The sequence below is a fragment of the Branchiostoma lanceolatum genome, chromosome 1, assembly GCF_035083965.1.
Source record: "Branchiostoma lanceolatum isolate klBraLanc5 chromosome 1, klBraLanc5.hap2, whole genome shotgun sequence".
Lineage (NCBI taxonomy): Eukaryota > Metazoa > Chordata > Leptocardii > Amphioxiformes > Branchiostomatidae > Branchiostoma > Branchiostoma lanceolatum.
In genome coordinates, this window is record NC_089722.1 from 5,788,813 (window position 1) to 5,808,826 (window position 20,014).

At 41.7% G+C, this 20,014-nt stretch overlaps 2 protein-coding genes and 2 long non-coding RNA genes across 4 annotated transcripts; 1 reads left to right on the plus strand and 3 right to left on the minus strand.

The window, feature by feature from the left end:
- The first annotated feature begins 3,678 nt into the window (after nucleotides 1–3,678).
- Nucleotides 3,679–11,829, plus strand: LOC136430894 (cytochrome P450 4A24-like). Its single transcript, XM_066421971.1, has 12 exons — nucleotides 3,679–4,168; nucleotides 5,142–5,331; nucleotides 6,127–6,254; nucleotides 6,549–6,673; nucleotides 6,986–7,048; nucleotides 7,528–7,657; nucleotides 7,948–8,089; nucleotides 8,769–8,898; nucleotides 9,039–9,237; nucleotides 10,005–10,087; nucleotides 10,393–10,458; nucleotides 10,831–11,829. The coding sequence occupies exons 1-12, from the start codon at nucleotides 3,953–3,955 to the stop codon at nucleotides 10,931–10,933; spliced, it is 1,575 nt and encodes a 524-aa protein (XP_066278068.1). The 5' UTR covers nucleotides 3,679–3,952; the 3' UTR covers nucleotides 10,934–11,829.
- LOC136430919 (uncharacterized) lies at nucleotides 8,993–19,542 on the minus strand. Its single transcript, XR_010754953.1, has 2 exons — nucleotides 19,296–19,542; nucleotides 8,993–9,214 (listed from the first exon to the last, which is right to left on the minus strand). It is a non-coding gene; the product is annotated as an uncharacterized lncRNA (long non-coding RNA).
- LOC136430906 (uncharacterized) lies at nucleotides 11,080–13,699 on the minus strand. Its single transcript, XM_066421998.1, has 5 exons — nucleotides 13,496–13,699; nucleotides 12,925–13,157; nucleotides 12,671–12,737; nucleotides 12,144–12,291; nucleotides 11,080–11,932 (listed from the first exon to the last, which is right to left on the minus strand). The coding sequence occupies exons 2-5, from the start codon at nucleotides 13,120–13,122 to the stop codon at nucleotides 11,890–11,892; spliced, it is 456 nt and encodes a 151-aa protein (XP_066278095.1). The 5' UTR covers nucleotides 13,123–13,157; nucleotides 13,496–13,699; the 3' UTR covers nucleotides 11,080–11,889.
- On the minus strand, nucleotides 13,980–16,518 carry LOC136430913 (uncharacterized). The gene is made up of 2 exons (XR_010754950.1): nucleotides 16,300–16,518; nucleotides 13,980–14,592 (listed from the first exon to the last, which is right to left on the minus strand). It is a non-coding gene; the product is annotated as an uncharacterized lncRNA (long non-coding RNA).
- Nucleotides 19,543–20,014: the final 472 nt, after the last annotated feature.

Below are 20,014 nucleotides of genomic sequence, written 5' to 3' on the forward strand. Positions count from 1 at the left end.
TCAGAAATCACAAATATGCAGTAAATCCTCTTTCCACAATTTATTGCAGGCCGGCCTGATCTATAGCTATCTAGCTATTTGCAATAAAAAAGGCTATAATTATCGTAACATTTCACGAAGGTCAAAGGTCACCGGATCTAACCACCCGGAAGTGACACTGGCGCGCGCACTTTTCTGAGATATATTTCTCAACAATCTTTCATCCCCTGCGTAAACTTTTTACATTGTCACAGCCTCCGTATTATAAACTACAAGTGTGGTAAGTTTGAAGGTCCAGAGATTTGTCATTTTCACACTGTGCGTAAAAATGCATCGTCCGTCCCGTGCGCACATACTGTGTGCGAGTTGCGAGGGACACGGCATACTTAATACACAGACTGAAGCTCACTCGGCACATGTTCGCAGCGAAAACTCACAATTCTCGTCGCCGCATTGGTATGTAACTTGGTATATCGTTTGCTAGGTTGCGTGTGGTGATGCACGTTGTCTATTTTTCAATGTAACAGTGACTATACGATCACAGCAAGTAAGGAAGATTTATACCCCGTATCTGCCTGAAGTATTCCAGTCATGCATAACGGATTATAACATGGTCCCTATGGCAGGGCAGTGGGACATAGCATTAATTATAGGGGTGCAATTACGATATTGGATTGACGTTTAAAGTAGTTATGGTGTAACAAAGCTATTGTGCATCACCACGCCGAACCAGGCAAACGATATGCCAAGTTACACACCAGTGCGACAACGGGATCGTGAGTTATAGCTGCGAACGCGTAAACAAATGCATTCCCAATACTCCCAGAAGGAGGTCATCCTCCTTCCCGGAGTAAATATAGAGTACAAATGAGCTATAATGGAATCGGGCTTCACATGCAATTTTTAGTTATGTTATCGTCTAGACAGGGCGGTCAGCTAAAGTATGACTTCAGATCAGGTGACACCTACGAGCTTTAACTGCTAATCGTATTATCAACTAGAGTTCCACGAACACATATCTACGCCGAATAATCAGGGGATTATACCAATAGTCAAGAGACTTGAAGTTTGGTGGCTGTGTTCAGTTATTCTCGTTTAGGATATTTTGACAAAATTTCACTGCAGATCAAGAGCAAGCTGCTAGGGGGCCCAAAGCTACAACAATTCTACTTACATCACAAGCTTCCTGACACCAAAGGATCAAGACCATAGCACGTTCAGTTCTGCTGAAGTACCAGGGTCACATACCAGGGGCCCAAAATCGACCCTGACCTTCGTCTTCCCAATACCTGCCCACATAGTCATACTCGTACCAAGTATCGTCATAATCCATCCATTCTTGAGTTATGCTGACTACAAAAATCCGGGACCACAAACATCGCACACAACCACAGACGTTAACGGCGATGCTGAGACCGTGTCAGATGATGATCACTTTGAGGGGTTTTTCAAACCAGAGTGACAGTGAAAGTGAGAGTGACCAACAGACAAAGTATCGTACTAAAGATCAGACAGACTCTCTAGTCCTGCGTACTGATGAACGTTACCCCCTGCTCGCACAATAGGATAGTCCGTGTACTTTGCCCCTCGAGCCCTCTCCTGTCTCCTGTGCACCTCACGTTGGTAACATAATTTACCGGGCTCGTTAGTCCTGACTCCTGCTGGACACAACAAACCAGTGCCTCAGAAACGCGTGTGGTAGCTGAAACATCGATTCTTTGATTGATTCCCTTAGCCATCAGATCATTGGTGGAGGAATCTCTAATTTCTTCCATGGTCACCCAAGACGTGTTGCCAAGGAAGGACAATTTCTCGGTGACGGCAGTTCCCCTCCCGGGCGGTAGGTAGCGATGATAGGGTGGGAGGATTTCCGAACTTTGACCTCGTATGAAGACTAAATTGGAAGACAAGTTCGTTGTTGCGTTCTTTAGGTGGCTGAAAGAAGTAGTGTTTCCCTATCTGAGGTACGACGTCAGGACCATCTGGTTGACGATAGTCTCTCACAGACCTTTCCTGTGTTTGTTGATTTAGCTCCGTCCCAGCGGGAGAGTAGTTTGGACGGTGGTAGTGAGGTCACCAGAGAGCATCAATCTTATCTACATAGCATCTACATAGGCCTGCTGACAAGCAGGTGTTGTCCTTGAATATAGGTCAACAAAAGGTACTTAAACGCAATCATAAACAAGCCTATTTCACCACTTAATTAGACCCTGATTACAATTTCATACGTCTATATTTGTTAATCATTACCTCAATAACCTACCTGTCCAAAGCAATGCAAATTCATCAAACCCTACCCGAGTTATTCACCTCCAAAGGTAACATCAAAAAAGCCCACTGCAGTTCTAAGCAAGCCACTAGGGGGTCTAAACTTACATCAGTTACTACCTGCCCCAAGAGCTGTACACCACTTAAAAATCATTACCATAGCACTTGCATGAAATTTGGCTACAAGCTTTTGGCGGATTGATAAACTTTCCTCATTTATTATGCAAATTATCGTCTTATTTGCATGACAAGTATTCAAATATGTAAAGCATCACCGAAACTATCCACATGCCATAGATTATGATAATCCGTCAATCCCTGCTGAAGTTATTCGTCTCCAAAGGTATTAACAAAAACGCCAACTGCAGTTCTAAACGTGCAGCTAGGGGGCTATAATTCACACCACTCACTTGCCGTCCCAGAAGCTATATACTACCTAAAAATCATGAACCTGACGCCTCCAGAAAATTTGGCCTCAAACGTTGAAGCTCCGCTGCAGTACCTCATATACCCGCTAGGAGGCCCATTATCGAACTTGACCTTCCTCTTTGACACCCCTAACTATCCACTAAATATCATGCACAACCATCAACAGCTCCTCGAGTTATGCTGGCGACATACAAACTCTCACACACACAAAGCCTGCTGCAGTACTGTAGAAAAGCGCCAGATGAATCATTTTTAAACTTGACCTCCGTTTTCACAATCTCTTCCTACCTACCAAAAATCATTGAGATTCATCAACGTTTCCGTCACTTTTTTTGCCTATATACAAACACAGAAAAATTAAAAGTCCGCTGCAGTACTGTTGGAAAACGCCAGGTAAACGATTTTTGAACTTGACCTTCCTTTGCACAACCACTACACACCTACCAAATATCATGAAGATCTATTAAAGGTTTCCCGAGTTATGCTCTTGACATACATAAAGACCCACACAACATCCGGCTCAACCGAAAACATAATCTACTCCGAGTTCCTCGGCGTAGATAATGATCGTTAACAGTATCTGATCGCACCATGTAAGCAAGGCGGGCTTTCCGTTTACGTATACTGGTGCGCACCCGACGCCAGTTTCAACCATCTAGTTGATTGGATTTGATTTTATCAGAATTGCAACGATGCAATACACGTGGAACACAGGCAGCTATTACTGGTGTCGTGACCCACACATGATATACCCGTACGCGTTTTACACCTGGGTGGGGTGAGAAAAGTCGTGCAAAGTGCCTTTCCCAAGGGCACAACATCGGTGGCATCAGGGGGTTCGAACCCGGGACTGCTTTCAACGTAAAGCCAAAGACCAAACATGATCAAAGGTTAGCCGTACTTTAGAACACGCCCACTCGGTGTGTTGATTACAGCCATCGAATAAAGTGGGCCAAATGTCACTTGATGAGTATACATATACCTAAGCTAGCATGACCTATGATCTCCCTTTCGTCGCACCGAGAATGAACCTAACGCACAGCTGTAGGTGGTAACAGTATTTAGCATTTACACCAGCCGAACAAAATCGTAATCCAATTCATACAGTTTCAAGACAGACGTATTATTCCTCGCCATTGAGCACAGTTTCCACCTTGCTGTCGTGTAAAGAAAAGTATCTACGGCTTTTTCGAACTACTGTCTACCCGAACTACTGTTGACCTAAGGGAGTCTCGGATAAATATTATCTTTTGCGATAAGAACGCCTTCTTCTTGGATGTCCATCGCAGCTATGGCGGCGTTAAGCATGTTTGAAAGGGTTCTGGGTTTTACCCTACAGAATGTGTTGCCTATCATGGTCGTCCTCCTTTTGGGTACCTTAGTCGTAGCTGCGATTTATCTCTGGAAGGAGACTCGCTTCCAGGAGAAAGCTCTGGCCCCCTTTCCGTGTCCGGAGAGGCACTGGCTCCAGGGGACCCTGGACTTAAAGAAGGTAGGTATACACTCGTCTGTTACATAATTTTCAAGCAGACGGTGAGGACGCATGTACAGTGTCAAAGGGGAAAGCCTTGGCTCGTAAACAGTTCTCGTCTCGATATTTTCTCGATTTGCATAACAGCGCCCAGACTGGTTTTGTTTACGTCTCAGTGGCCTTTACCTTTGACACTGCACATACGTACTCGAAATTCTGAGTGGGCAAATAACTGCAGCAAGGGTCAACTTGGGGTTAGTTGGTCATCTGTTCAAAAACCACCTGTTGGAAGCTGCCGCAACAAAAGAAAAAACGTCGTTATACAGCCCCATACAGTGATCCTTTAATATTGGGGAAAATGGCAATCTCACGAAGCTGTAATAATGCATGCTTCAACGCATAAACTCAATGTGTGCTGTACTGCGTGTGTTTTATAATGTATCTGTAAGATACAAGTGCAATACTATGAACATAAGGCATATTGACACTTGACATGTATGGTCTTTAAATGTTTCAATGAAGTTATCAAAGAGTGGTACTGCATTGTGTTTTGTACTGTATTTGTGATCAAGAAATGTACAACAGATAAACGCAACACCACGCATTGTAGATACATAAACATAAGGCATGTCGTCATTGCATAAAGGTGGTTATAGATTTAGCCCCAAATTAGCTCCAAGTTGTTAGATATCACAAATACTCCACATGGAGTTCTTGTATACCCTGACACTTGATTGGCCATTCACAATTGATTTGGATTGAGTTCTATAATTAAGTATCATATTAATAAATGTCATGCCATAATAGTTCTAAGCATTTTTGTGCAAAAAAAGTCTAACGATTCAAGCTCACTTCGGGGCAGTTCTTTTCGGGACGCTTCTGTGATAGTAGGGAAACGCACGGACAAACCTTACTCCCTTATTTTAGGGGTGAGGCAAAAAAAGTTACACGTGGCTTGTTGGCTATGCTAACACCCGAACGCGTCTCTCCTCAGATGAGAACATGTCCAGAATACGGTCTGGAGCTCCTCACTGAACTGGTTCAACGCTTTCCGCGATGTTTCCAACTCTGGATCGGACCGTTCCGCGGGGCACTGATCGTAGTCCATCCAGAACTGGCCAAAGATGTTTTGAAGACAATCGAGCCGAAATCCAGGGCCTACGAGTACCTTCGACCATGGCTTGGTGGGCAGCATAATCATTCTCTATTTTGGACGGGGACAGGGACATTGACAATAGCCGGCTCACGCTCTGTGCATGCGTAGTGCGATGCATTGTTTGTAGAGTGATGCTCCTGAGACATAAACAGAAACGTTTGAACATGGTCTAGACGAAAACTGTTTGAAGTTCGGGGCCTTCACCTTCCACCTCTTGCATGCGCTGTTCAAACGGTGAACCGACTAATTGAGACACTTGGTATGAATGATCGTTATTATTTCAGATAAATGTAACAAAGAATGCTGTCGTAATTTCAAAAGCACCATTGAACGCTTGGATGTTCTATGTACCAGTTGCAAACAAGGGCAACACTGTTCTCAAACATGTACGCAATTTGTTACATTCAAGGAATAAGTAATACTATTTCTATTATGATCATCATGTCACACGGTGTTTATTCAACATGCAGCTACCTCGTTTTTATGCATTTACCGACTATAGGTGTTAGGTTTTAAATGTTATTCATCACCGTAAAAACAATGTCCTGCAAGTCCGGCCATACTGTATACATCTTCAATGAATAAAGAATGATTTTGTCTCACAAGAAGGCATCGACAACAGACATCATTGTTGACTTGTGCAGGGTTCTAAAACATGCTGCAAATTTTGGTTTCAAAATGTGTTTGGGACACATGTTCTCACTGCACTTTCTTCATTTTATGTTTTGCACCGTTTACTCCCGATACATGTGCGGAAACAGAATGCCAATTAAAATAGTCTCTTTGACACCACTACCCCCTCCCACCCCACTTCCCACAACAGGTGACGGTCTACTCCTTACCAAAGATGAAAAATGGAGGCGGAACCGAAGACTGCTGACTCCGGCGTTCCACTTTGAAATCCTGCGACCCTACGTCAGAATTTACAACCAAGCAACGGATGTGTTCCTGGTAACTATGGCCATCTATTGCATGTAGACTTTACTTACCATTTAGAACTGATCGTTTTTGCCAGGCTTGGAATAGACTAATTTCGTAGAATTAGAAAATGCTCGTTTTCAAAACTTACCATACTTTGCACCATTTACAATTGTTGTTGATTCCTTAATTTCATTTGCAAACAGCACGATCATTTTTTTAATATTTACCAAACATTGATCTGTTTTCCGTTTTTTTCTTCACAAACTAACAAACCACATATTTCTAAAACTACTCCGGCTAATTCGAGTCCATTCCCTCCCCCAGGAAAAGATGTCAAGTTTCGCCATGAAAGATGAAGCTGTGGAGATCACCAAACACCTGAGTTTGGTGACATTGGACATCATTCTACAGTGTGCATTCTCCCACAACATCGACTGTCAGCGTGTTGGGTAAAAACATTTACTAATTGTTATTACTTCAACACAACGGACAGACTATTCATGTTGGGTTTTCTCGCTCTATGTCTCAGTCTCTGTCTCTCTCTCTCTCTCTTACTTGCTCCTAATTGCAATTGACATCTTTGACATAGAAATGATATCTATTGCCCTAAGTGTCATAAGCATAGACAATTGCGACGAAGGATTGTCTCGACGAGAAAAAAAAGCACGTTTTAGGCCTCCTGTTATATATATATTCTAAGTTAGTTTAACAGTGTATCTAAAATAAAGGGCTTCAACTACGGACGTGTTCTTCTCTTGCAGGGACAAGGACCCGTACGTGGCTGCCGTATACACCATATCACAACTGGTCATGTTACGTGCAAGGTACGATTTTCCTCTAGCCTGATCTGATCACGCTTCTAGCAGCCCTTCCACTAGTCAGGCCCCTATAAGCTTGATAACTAACACATTGAAGTCAGGAGAATAAGGATCATCCTAACCCTGTTGATATTGCTAACAGGCTATTGTCAGTCGGAGGAATGGCTGTGACGTTACCATGGTGTTGTAGACAGTGACGTGTGGTTTCCATAGTGACAGAGAGTTCTGAGCTCCATTTGAACTGATTTTCATGGTGATAGAGCATAGTGAGCAGAGAGCCAGAGACTAATGGCAATTCTGATTTTTAAGATCAGTCTGGTTCTGAGGTTAACTGCAACACACTCTACGTAGAGCCCTGTCAGTGAGGGATCTTGTTACGCAGAGAAAAATGCACAATTCCATGAGCATTACGGCGACAAATCAATGTATTTCTTTTGAATTTACTTAAAACTTTCAATCGTTATATGGATGTATTGTCTTTCAAGGAACCCTTGGCCGTGGACACTCTCGTGGTCGACGTACCGACTTACACCTGAGGGTCGGAAGTTTGTGAAACTGTCCAATCTTGTCCACCAACAGGCTGATGACATCATCAAAGCTAGAAGAGTGGTTCTGGTAAGTGGGGCATAGGCAGCTATGTCGTTGTTGACATGTTGACAGACAAAGAGAAGCGGAGATGCAGAGAGGGACAAAGAGAGAAGGAAAGACAGAGATAGACAGAGACGGACAGGGATACAAAAACAGGCATAACATATGACAAGTTTCATGCTTTTACCATAATTTGAAAATTTTTTGCACCAATCGCCTAGACTATAAGCACTGACACAGACACGTTAAAAACGATATTTCACTTCCCAGGGGGATGAAGTAGTAAAGGTGTAGAACGCTTGCAATTGTTACCGCAGGACAGAGAGGGCAGGGAAAAGATGGGTCGGGGGTCTCGCTATCTGGACTTCTTGGACATCCTGCTGACTGCAAGAGACTCTGATGGAGGGGGGCTGACAGACGAGGAGATCAGGGCGGAGGTGGACACTTTCCTATTCGAAGGTAAATTTGTCAATGACAAATCGAAACACTTTTCCATGCCGTACATCGTGGCCCATTGTCATATAGGCAGGTTGCATGGATCATTAAGAAGCCACGATTCTTAATAATTCTACAGCCATCTCGTCTTTAGCACGAGTTAATGAAGGCGAAAGCCGTACACTAATGAGCGGCCAATAAGTCACACTAGTATGAATAAGTGAGTGTATGAACGATAACATGTCAGATTTGTAACAGTGTCAATATCAGTTTCGATTGGCTATATAATGATAGCTTTAATGATTCATTTTACGGTGTTCATGGTGGTAACGCTTCGCTCACTCGGTGGTTTATTCTGTGACACATATCTTAGACTTAGATCGTAAAAAAAAACTTTGAATATATATTACCTTCGACAAGAGGTTATACATTTCGATGCCGTCTGCATGTTTGTTAGTATGTGGACAAAGTAACCCAAGAATTTGAGGATGAATCCCAATAATGATATTAAGTATGTATTCGGGTGGTTGTACGTGTTGGCAAAAAAAAGCCAGGTTCGATTATTGACCACCTAGCGGCTCTCTATAGTACTGCAGGAGAACTTCCCCAATAAATCTTTGCCTTAGCAAACTTTTGGAAATGTGCCACGCACACAGGACAGCATGTATGATTCATCTGCATTATGATACGCTTCTCGTTTAAGGCCACGATACCACAGCCAGCGGCCTCTCTTGGAGTCTGTACTGCCTGGCTAAACATCCGGGACATCAGGATCGAGCGAGGGAAGAGGTGGACATGATTATGGCGGGAAAGGACGAGGAAGAGCTCACATGGTAATAGAACAGCACGACTTATGTTAATTGGTATTCTGTAAAGTTTTAGAAATGGAATATATGATAATACATATAGCAGAAGAGTACACACAGACACGAGCCATAGCATTGTAATCTTTTTCGCATTCTTTTGACCACAGGCAAGACATCTCCAAACTGCCTTACTTGACGATGTGCATCAAGGAAGCTATGCGCCTATATCCTCCCGTTCCCATGGTGGCACGCAAGCTCACGCGAGATTTCGTCTTCATGGGGCACCGGCTGCCGGCGGGAGTGAACCTCGTTGTGCAAGTGTCGGGTCTTCATCGCAACCCGGCTGTGTGGGGGGAGGATTTCATGGTGAGAACAGCTCACATCAAAGAAACTCCCATACCTTACATAGTACGATTTTTAAATGTTTGGCCAAAGTAATGTGCATGCATCTAAATGAGTCGCCCTACATTGTTTGTTTGTTTGTCACTACGAAAAACTAGTATGGATGATATTATCTGGTTTTGTTAACTGTCGCTTATCCTGTATTTTCTAATGTTAACTGAGTTTTGATTTACCGTTACAATTGCAATTTTACGATTCTAAGAAGGATTTGTCAGTATCAATTTTTAAATGTGTAACAACATGTAAAAAGTCAACACAATTCAGACACAGCGTCTGCAAAGTTGCACTTAAAGAATAAAGTTTCAAAGATTCAAAGTTTGAAATGGTCTACAGCTGTCTATCCTATATGTTCAGGATGGCTTTTCTGATTTTGATATACTAGCAAGTTGCTATGGTTTACTTTAGAACGAATTTTGAGTATTGTCAAATCCGCAATTCAGCCCGTAGGCTGCGAGGGATTAAAACCATACATCATCATATCAAACAAGATGACAGACCACGAACAAGCACAAGGTGTCGTACACTTTTACGGAGCCATTTTTTCTGCTACGTACAAGCCATATGCCTCTGTCATATTTTCAAACCAGTGCCCCGCGGGCTGCATAAAAATTGAATCCTATTCAGGCCGGGCTTTTTAGGGTCATTGGAAAATTGATGCTCGCATAGATGTAACATATATAATCGAATCGACACAGCCTTAGATTCACACTGATATTTTTTTTTTAATACAGGACTACAGGCCCGACAGGTTTTCATCCGAGAACATGAAGAAAATGGATCCATATGCTTTCATTCCATTTTCAGCCGGACCTAGGTTAGTTTTAATAGTGCTGAAAACCCTTTCTGTTTAATTTGTATTTTGGTATTATTGGTGTAATGATGATGATAGGTTTAAACATTTTCTTCATTAAACAATATGTCATTGATTCTGACCTTTTGTTTCATGAATTCCGGTATAAGTACTGGACGTAGATACGTAACAAAGATTTTGTTGTATAATAGATACATCCAGTGCGTTATTCTCCTGTTGTCCAAAGAGATGCAATATAGGATACAGAGAGAATCGACACAGTCAATTCACAAACTATAGGCTCCACATTGACAACTGTATCTTTACAGGAACTGTATCGGCCAAAACTTTGCACTGAATGAAGAGAAGGTGGTGATAGCCAGGATACTGCACAGGTATGTTTGTATTTGTAGAAACATACGTGCATATATACGTTTGGCTTTCAAGTTGAAAAAGGAAAAAAAACACATATTGCATTCATTTTCATTGGGATTCACCATTGACACTGGTGTGTTCTTATAACACAGCCTAACAGATATGTACCTAATTGACGTTCCATTAAGCTACCTTCTATATAGCCTAAATGCACTCTGCTACTTCTTGCCGCATGGTGGCGTTGCAGCAAGATTGTTGTTCTAAACGTGACAATGTCTATATCCCCCTCGTCTGTGTTCATGACTGGTGTAGATTTTATGATAATATTTCAGTCGTACTTGCCTGGAAAGACAAAAAATGTTTGTTCTTTACCACTCTACCAACCCTGCCAGGTTCAAGATCGAGCTCGTTCCCGATCACCACGTGGCCCCAGTAGCGGAGCTCGTGACCAGGGCAGTCAACGGCATCAAGGTCAAATTCATCCCTAGGGACTAGTGCTCACCGCTGTACTATGTTAGAGGGTCAGCCTTGTGCAAATCATTTGCAGCAAATGTTTGTAGTAAACCGTTGAATAGTAAAATACATTCTATTGTGCTACAATAAAAAAACAAGTAACATCATCCAAGTAATAGAATTGTAACTTAGATTTTGCAGTTTTTAATATTGAAAAATCAATTTTTCTCACATTACGAATGACCATCGCTCGACAAAACGTGCCTATTCTACATGTTTGTAACTCTATAATGTCGCAAATAGTACTTAAACATGATATTTAAAAGGAACTAATTTGTACGTTCATTGTATGTACAACTCAAAAGCTTAAAGATATAGTAGCTTTGTTCAAGTTTAGCATCTATCTTACCTTTATCAATTAGATATATCAATTGCATCAATTTGAAATTAACAGGTTCAATCGCATGATATTTTATTGGTACAATTAAGGGAATTACAGAATGTTAAACAGGCTGGATTTACAAGTTTTCATCGACGAACATCGAAATCACGCTGTGTGACGTCATGTTTGAATTTAGTCAGCGTTATTTGTAGACCATTTTGTGTTGATTAAGCACAGGGTTTCGGCTACTCCAATATAAACGCATCCGAGCATCGTACCATCGATTTTTTGCCTTCTTCGGAAGTGTTGTGGTAGCCGCTTTAAGCATCTCTTTAGTTTCCAAGAGCACTTGACTGCAGGGCGAGTTGCTTCAAGGGTAAATCGCCACGCCACATGCGTCGTACGTCAGGCGTACGACAGAAAATTGAGACCACCAGGACAGCCGTGGATGTGCCATACAACACCTGCCGTCTTGTCGAAAGGTTGTCGTAGGTCCTTGTCGATGGTCTGTTTTGTCATAGCGTCTCTGAAAGTCAAATCGTTCGACCCAAAACAATAGTACGACAAGAAAATATCATCTATCCAACGTATGCGAGTTGTCCTGTACCTCGGCTTGTCAACATGCCACTTCGGTCATAGCTTCTTGTTGTTGTTTGTTCCTGTGAGAGAGAATAACACATGACGTCGTTAAAAAAATTCAAACTTGTACCTTTTTTTTGGCTGTTATATATATATATATATATATATATTTATATATATATATATATTTATATATTATATCAATTGCATCAATTTGATATATATATATATATATATATATATTTGATTTAAACTGGCTTAATTTGGAGGTAATATCCCCCTCCCCCATACCTGAAATATGCAAGGGAAACTATGCCAAGAGTGAACAAGGCCGCCGTCGGCAGAAGAACCAATATGGCAACTTTGTCCGCTCCAAAGTCGTCGTGTCCCGATATAGAATATGTCATAGGGTCATATAGTCTTCTTATATCGGCGTTTTCTGAAAGAGATAATAGAGAAGGTCATTTCATAATACTTGGCAATGCAGTTGGCATCATTTACTAATATACCTTTCTGTCATAAAACACATATCATATTAGCCTCTTTCGCAGAAGTTCTGGAGCGGCGGAGTTTATTGGGGGAAGGGGGCGATTTTCAACATGGTCTAAGTTTTTCTATGCCGGGAAAGGGATTTGTGGCGGGCCAACTCCCTCTACCGGCATGGAGAAACTTAGCCCATGTTGAAAATCGCGAATCAGCCCCTGCCACGCCACTGCTCCAAAAGTCTGCGAAGGAGGCTATATCATATAATAACACTACATTGAAATTGATCAAAATAACATCAGACAAGACTTTATCATAATATTATTTACACTCACCTGTCTTTAATGTGGAAGCTCTGGAGTGAACAGGACTGCTGTAGTGAACTCCGTTGTGAGACCTTATCTGAAAGCACACAGCATTGTCACGAATGTAGTCCTAACAGTCCGAAAAATATTATTTCTAGTATAAAGATTCTAGAATAAAGTGGTAGAAAAGTACAAATGCGCAAGAAAAATATCATAATTGTCATTTCTGCAATGCAACTAAAATTTTCTTTCCCCTCAAACAACATTGTTGACTCATCACTTACATATATTTCGTATCTCGTATCTGGTTGGAGGTCTCTGAACACGTGACTGTTCTGGGCGTGGTTCGGTACTCTAACGGTGTCCAATGACGTCATCTCTCCTGTGATGACGACTTGCTTCAAGGTGATGACGTAACCACCTACTGGGCCGTTCCACAGTGCGGGCTCCTCCCAGGTCATGCGCAGTTGTCGCGAATACATCGTCCATATTATGACGTTTCTCGGAGCCAGTGGTTCTGAAAGAAGTTCACATTTAGCATCAAAATATGATCACTGTGATCTTGACCATTGACATAGACCGCCATGCATTACGACTGCTCATGCGCACTCGGAACTGTGAGATGGCTTATTACATTTGTGTCAAGATGTACTGATATCTGACGGTGACGTAAAGCCGGCGGCTCCGTGCATGAGGGAGCAGTCATTCATAAGCCTCAGGAGTCAAAGTTCTGCATGACCCGGTGTGCTTGGCTAAACACGCGAGCCGTAGAAGCCGCATTGAACTAATTGGTAAAGAAAAATCGCCATGCTTCGTCCTCAGTCTGAGGTTTGACCGCCTTTTTACTGATATTACCTGCTTCTCTTGTCCTCGTCTGCACTTGTGCGCTTCTGTTGAACTCTTGCACGTCTGTGACGACAGCCACGCAGAAGGTGTAGTCTGTGAACGGTTCCAGCCCGGTGACTGTGTACCGCTGTTCCCGGGAACGAATCACGATCCTCGTCTCTTCCGCGGTTAGACTTGATGGCTTGTAGTAGATGACGTAGAATCTTATTTCCTGTGAAAGAAAGAACGCCAATCATATGTTTTATCTAAAAAAAAGATGCGGATTTTTTTCCGATACAGAAGGTCCATCACATTCATAAATTTGAACTTTTTACAAATACTCTTCAATGTGGCGATTTTCAGGAGTCCAAGATAACGTCCCAATTTTGATAACAACAAAAAATCCAGCTAATTTGAACAGTGAAGACATAATGTCCGATGAAACAGTAGATTTATCTATTACCGATGAATGTTACCAGAATGACATGCTACGGGTTTCGTGTAGTCGTTCCTACCTCTTGTGTTGGTTGTTCCGGTATGGTCCAGTCTACTCTAACAGTTGCAGACGACACCGGCTCAACATGTACTCTACTGGGGATGAAAACTACGACATGGGAAGGAAATTGTTAATGTGAGAATTATAAATCGGCAAAATATAACACAAAGCCAATGGTTTTAAGTGAACTACTTGTGTTTTAATACACTAGTAGCCTGTACCCAAATAGAAAGAACAGGCTTCCAACGACACATAAAATAAGATATGATATATCCGCATATGAACCAATCTTATACAGACACAAACACAAATACGGACATATAGACACGCACGAACACCTTGTTTTTTTCCCCTATTTTCCTCTAAATAAAATTCATCTTGGTTTCCTCTCTGTACTCGTTCTATTTCTACTTCCTTTAGTTGCGTCCTTAAGAGAGAGTATGTGTGAAACGTGTGTAGAGTAGAGTTGAAGTGCTGTGTTGTTTTGAACGCTCTGTTGAAAATGTCAACAAACCAGACAAGGTTGACTCGGCTTACCGGAGACCCGGGCCAAGGACATGGTGCTGTTTACAGCTCAGTGTAAAGAACCTAATCCGTTGCTAGACGATTTTTCTTGTATTAGCTGGAGTGTCTGGATCGCAGAAAATACTATGTGAAGTAATGTACCAGACGTAATCTAAAGAAGTTTTCAATTTGCAATCTTTTTGCACATGTGCTTATTTTGGCATACTGGTAATTCATACCGCTTGTTCTGTAAGCTGTTTTTCACGCTAACATAAACGTAAACTATATTTAGAAAATTAGAAAGACGTTGAAGGAGACGGGGGGATCGATTCGAAAGATTTCACATTTATTTTTCCTATCAACTTTCAGTTGTGTTTTTGCATCTTGTTTGTGATTTACTTCACACGTCCTGGTTTGAATTTTTTTTTTTTCTTAATGTTCAAATCGATAGAACAAACAGTGCTAATAATTCAACCTCTCGTAACTAATAAAACGGTCCCAATAAATAGTTTTTGTCCTTGGCCGTATCATGTCATGGCGTTCCTCATACTGACGTACTGCGCATTTCTACGGCGCAAGCCGAAGGTACACGACACGGCATTCGGTAAGCTCCGACTGCAGGTTCTACCCGAGTGTGACGTCATGTTTCGGACGTTGAAGCCGACTAAAGAAAAGCCCGCGAAAGCCGGAAACAATACCAAGAAGTAATACCCATACCTGTTTCGTGTTACCACAACAAACATATGGATACTTCTCCCATGTACCGTCCCTTTTTAAAACGTCCTTAGCTATATGAGAAAAAGGCCTCGTCCCGGTAAGAGTCACTCGAGTCACAGACTTGGTGACAAGGTCTAACAAACAAAACAAAGCCGCGCCGAACCCGACACCTTACCCCGTAACGCAGCACGGTTGGAGATTGTTTAAATGCGCCGTGAAGTCCTGTTTGAACCAATGATGCGTGTACAAAGAAATAGGGTTCCATTGTGTGAAATGTAGTGAGACCGTTTGAGTTTGAATCCACTATGTACAGTCGTATATTTGAACGAAAAATTACAAAACCCTGGTTCTACATACTCTTGTCAAGTTCGCAAACAACCCTTTGGCTAAAACTCAAAAGGAAGCAATGCCAACATTTCTACTATTATAGCAGCTACTAATGTCACAACACTGTTGTGAATGTGGAAACTAGATGTCTTCGGTTGATTTCTGCAAGAAAAACATTATGACTTTTTCTATATGCAAGGGATAAAGGAAGCTTTAGTCTTACCTTGACAGACACGCTTGAAATGCGTAAAAAACAACATGTACTAAGGATTCTGTTGTAAGCTGCTGATTAAAGTTGTAATACATGAATTTGTACTTACCTGACTCGGAGACTCTAGATAGGAATACCAAAATGACGACAATCCTCACAAATAACGACGCAACATTGTCCTCCATGGTTAAAGACTTGTTCCCCGTTTTCTAGTCACAACTATCCATACTGGAATACCTGGCCTTGGTGCCTATGGAAAGAAAAGACTAAACCATTCACAGAAAGGGGGCCTAAGATGGGGGTATCAATATTCGATGTGTAAAGGCAAATGCTAGACGTCGAACGTTATTCTATCCGAGGTCTTACGTATTCCAGCTCAATTGCGGTTATTTAAGCAGACACTAATACCAACGTAACGCTATCTTATATCTGTTGTATTGGCATTGTGCATGTGGACGATTCCATTGTGGAAAAATAGGGAACGACTAGAAGGGGTGCAAATATTCTACCCCTGATCTTCCATATAACTTATGTATGATAAAATATCGGATTATTACTTCTTCTCCAGACTTAACACACCTGCTATTGGAGATCGGAATACTCCTCTTCTTCTCCAAACATAACACAGCTGCTACTGAAGATCCGAATATTCCTCTTCTCCCGATGATTTAACATAGCTGCTATATAAAATCGGAATACTCCTCTTCTTCCCCAAACACAACTGCTAGCGCTAGATATTGGAATACTCCTCTTCTTCTCCATGCATAACACAGCTGCTACTGAAGATCCGAATATTCCTCTTCTCCATTTAACATAGCTGCTATTAAAATCGGAATACTCCTCTTCTTCCCCAAACACAACTGCTAGCGCTAGATATTGGAATACTCCTCTTCTTCTCCATGCATAACACAGCTGCTATTGAAGATCAGAATATTCCTCTTCTTCTCCACACATAACACACCTGATACTGAAGAACAGAATTTTCCTATTCTTTTTCACACAAAACACACCTGGTACTGAAGATCGGAATACTCCTCTTCTTCCCCACACATAACACACCTACTACTGAAGATCGGAATACTCCTCTTCTTCTCCATTCATAACATACCTGCTACTGAAGATTAGCATTTCCTCTTCTTCTCCATACATAACACAGCTGCTACTGAAGATTAGCATTTCCTCTTCTTCTCCATACGTAACACACCTGCTATTGAAGATCGGAATACTCCTCTTCATCTCCACACATAACACACCTGCTACTGAAGATCGGAATTTTCCTCTTCTTCTCCACACATAACACACCTGCTATTGAAGATAGGAATGTTCCTCTTCTTCTCCATACATAACACACCTGCTATTGAAGATCGGAATTTTCCTCTTCTTCTCCATACATAACACAGCTGCTACTGAAGATCGGAATATTCCTCTTCTTCCCAATACATAACATACCTGCTACTGAAGATCGGAATACTCCTCTTCTTCTCCACACATAACAAACCTGCTACTGAAGATCAGAATACTCCTCTTCTTCTCCATACATAACACACCTGCTACTAAAGATCGGAATACTCCTCTTCTTTCCCACAGATAACACACCTGCTATTGAAGATCGGAATTTCCCTCTTCTTCTCCATACATAACACACCTGCTACTAAAGATCGGAATACTCCTCTTCTTCTCTATATATTACGCACCTGCTACTGAAGATCGGAATGCTCCTCTTCTACCCCATACATAACACACCTGCTACTGAAGATCGGAATACTCCTCTTCTTCTCCACACATAACACACCTACTATTGAAGATCGGAATACTCCTCTTCTTCTCCATACATAACACACCTGCTATTGAAGATCGGAATACTCCTCTTCTTCTCCACACATAACACAGCTGCTATTGAAGATCGGAATTTTCCTCTTCTTCTCCATACATAACACACTTGCCATTGAAGATTGGAATTTTCCTCTTCTTCTCCATACATAACACACCTGCTACTAAAGATCGGAATTTTCCTCTTCTTCAATGAGTTTAAAATACCTCCTTGTCCATACATAACACACCGGCTATTGAAGATCGGAATTTTCCTCTTCTTCTCCACACATAACACAGCTGGTACTGAAGATCGGAATTTTCCTCTTCTTCTCCATACATAACACACCTGCTACTGAAGATCGGAATATTCCTCTTCTTCCCAATACATAACACACCTGCTACTGAAGATCGGAATACTCCTCTTCTTCTCCATACATAACACACCTGCTATTGAAGATCGGAATACTCCTCTTCTTCTCCATACATAACACAGCTGCTACTAAAGATCGGAATTTTCCTCTTCTTTGCCACAGATAACACACCTGCTACTGAAGATCGGAATACTCCTCTTCTTCTCCACACATAACACAGCTGCTATTGAAGATCGGAATTTTCCTCTTCTTCTCCATACATAACACACTTGCCATTGAAGATCGGAATTTTCCTCTTCTTCTCCATACATAACACACCTGCTACTAAAGATCGGAATTTTCCTCTTCTTCAATGAGTTTAAAATACCTCCTTGTCCATACATAACACACCGGCTATTGAAGATCGGAATTTTCCTCTTCTTCTCCATACATAACACAGCTGCTACTGAAGATCGGAATTTTCCTCTTCTTCTCCATACATAACATACCTGCTACTGAAGATCGGAATTTTCCTCTTCTTCTCCATACATAACACACCTGCTACTAAAGATCGGAATACTCCTCTTCTTCCACACACATAACACAGCTGCTACTGAAGATCGGAATTTTCCTGTCCTTCCCCACAAATAACACACCTGCTAATGAAGATCGGAATACTCCTCTTCTTCTCCACACATAACACTCCTGCTAATGAAGATCGGAATACTCCTCTTTATGGTCTTTGATCCCTCGTATTATATCTCGCAATCTTTCTTTTCTAACTCACCAAACTTGCTACTGAGGATCGGAACGGCCGTTCTATTTACGGTTGTACGTTTGCGATCGAACGACGTTCTGTTTCTGTTGTTCCATTACTATGACAACCCTTTATTACGCGTTTGGAACATCTTGCATTGTCTACGAGTTTTTACCTATGACGTACAGTAGTGAGATATACTGTATGTCGCATTTGGATCAGTTACTGGCGTTTTCAGGCTATTTTGTTGCTGACTATTTGAATATTGTTTTAGCCTTTTTGTAACCTTTTCTGGGAAGGCGGGGGCAGCATAACGGATTTAAAAAAAAAAAAAGACTAACTGAAGTGAAACATACAGAAGATCTAGAGTGTTCTAGAACATTCTCCCTCTCTTCCTTTCTCGAGTCGAATGTTACGTTGTTTTAATATTTGCTCTCTGTTGTGTAATGTTGGTCATCTTTTTAAATGTATGACTGAAAGAACGGCTTCTAGTGTCTTGTACAACCAAGCGATTGCTTCCTTGATCATTATCTAATTTAAAAGTACGTGCGCCTTCAATGTTATCGTGGCCCTAACACCACTGCCGACGCAAACGTTCCCACAAGACCTGATTCTTTTCCAACGCAGCAGACTAATCTGGAATATTCCGATCTTACCTGAGTGACTGACCGCAAACCTTGGGCGCATAGACCTCGCCTCTCCACAACCCGGGGATGGATACCAGGCTAACCGCTACCCAACCTCGTACATTTGTTGGAAGAGCCAAAGTCACGGACAGGATGCTCTATCGATGGTTGACAAAAAGAAAAACATCGGCATCTTCGGTTTTTGGCAGGGAACGACAAGGGGCACTGTTGTGGCAAGCTTGGTTGCCAACGTCTCTGAAACTTGCATCATGGTACTTTATCATTGTTACTGACCTTCACGTCTTTATTACGCATTCAATCGAACGTTTACCCAGAGGTCCAAGGAGGCTAGTTTTCATTGTCGTTCTTGTTACGAACGTGCATGGTTATGACGTCAGAAATGCACTATTTTGTATTTACACAAACAGAAGAACATGCAGCGTTACCTGTTGTGGAAAGGACACCGTTACCTGATTTTCAGACAGATAAGGAGGTAAAACTGTTATAGTTGAGGTCACGGCGAGTGTCAATATACAAAGCTTTTTTCGAAAGGTTTTGAATGGAACAAAAATAAGCTGTGGTGGAAGTTGTTTTCGATTATGGTACAAGATGGTAGATTACGCTAGATGCTACATGTAGTTGACGTTACCGAAGAAATTTTGGGTACGCCTAATACTTTTCCGTGTTGGAACCACAGTTTAATCAGGTTCGAAAGTTGTTAAGTGAGATACAAACCTTCGGTATGCGTA

Coding starts and splice junctions, on each gene's coding strand:
- LOC136430894 (XM_066421971.1), top strand. CDS start 3,953: ATGTCCATCGCAGCTATGGCGGCGTTAAGCATGTTTGAAAGGGTTCTG. Junction 4,169..5,141: donor GGACCCTGGACTTAAAGAAG/GTAGGTATACAC, acceptor GTCTCTCCTCAG/ATGAGAACATGTCCAGAATA. Junction 9,238..10,004: donor TGTGGGGGGAGGATTTCATG/GTGAGAACAGCT, acceptor TTTTTAATACAG/GACTACAGGCCCGACAGGTT.
- LOC136430906 (XM_066421998.1), bottom strand. CDS start 13,122: ATGTATTCGCGACAACTGCGCATGACCTGGGAGGAGCCCGCACTGTGG. Junction 12,292..12,670: donor AGCTTCCACATTAAAGACAG/GTGAGTGTAAAT, acceptor TATCTCTTTCAG/AAAACGCCGATATAAGAAGA. Junction 11,933..12,143: donor GTTTCCCTTGCATATTTCAG/GTATGGGGGAGG, acceptor TCTCTCTCACAG/GAACAAACAACAACAAGAAG.